Raw genomic sequence first — 443 nt, 5'->3', positions numbered from 1 at the left:
GGATAGCGTATCAGACTTCGAATCTGGGGGTTGCGGGTTCGAGTCCCGCGTCGCGTAATTCTTTTACTTTTCCATTTTCTTCCCCTAACAAGACCAATTTTCTATATTTGTATACAGCATCCCATTAGAGATGCGATGCGATGTACCACGTGGCTTCAAGTTTAGTAATAATAATCAGACTTTTATTAAAAATAGAAACTTTGGTTTATCAGTAAGTCGAGTTGGTTCAGCTGCTCAAAACGGATGACTCTGTGGAAGACATCGGGCACATCGTGATGCAACTTATCTCCGCTTGTACTATTCCAAACAAGCAATAAGTAAATATCAATATATATAAAATGGTATATGAGGTATCGTTTGGCTCAGGTACACATACAACGTGAGAACGAAGTTTAAAATAATTAATACAAGTCCCATTTCACATTTGCTAAATCGAAAATTAG

General features: G+C 37.7%; 1 protein-coding gene across 1 annotated transcript; it reads right to left on the bottom strand.

Moving 5' to 3' along the window:
* Positions 1-185: 185 nt before the first annotated feature.
* PHALS_02974 (uncharacterized protein) lies at positions 186-417 on the bottom strand (the record flags this gene model as incomplete). Its single annotated transcript, XM_024720690.1, has 2 exons — positions 186-297; positions 377-417. 2 exons carry the CDS (start codon positions 415-417, stop codon positions 186-188), a joined length of 153 nt encoding a protein of 50 aa, XP_024572796.1.
* Positions 418-443: the final 26 nt, after the last annotated feature.

Source organism: Plasmopara halstedii, assembly GCF_900000015.1.
Source record: "Plasmopara halstedii genome assembly, contig: Scaffold_207, whole genome shotgun sequence".
Lineage (NCBI taxonomy): Eukaryota > Oomycota > Peronosporomycetes > Peronosporales > Peronosporaceae > Plasmopara > Plasmopara halstedii.
The sequence above is the reverse complement of the archived record's forward strand: the minus strand, read 5'-3'. Positions and strand labels throughout refer to the sequence as shown.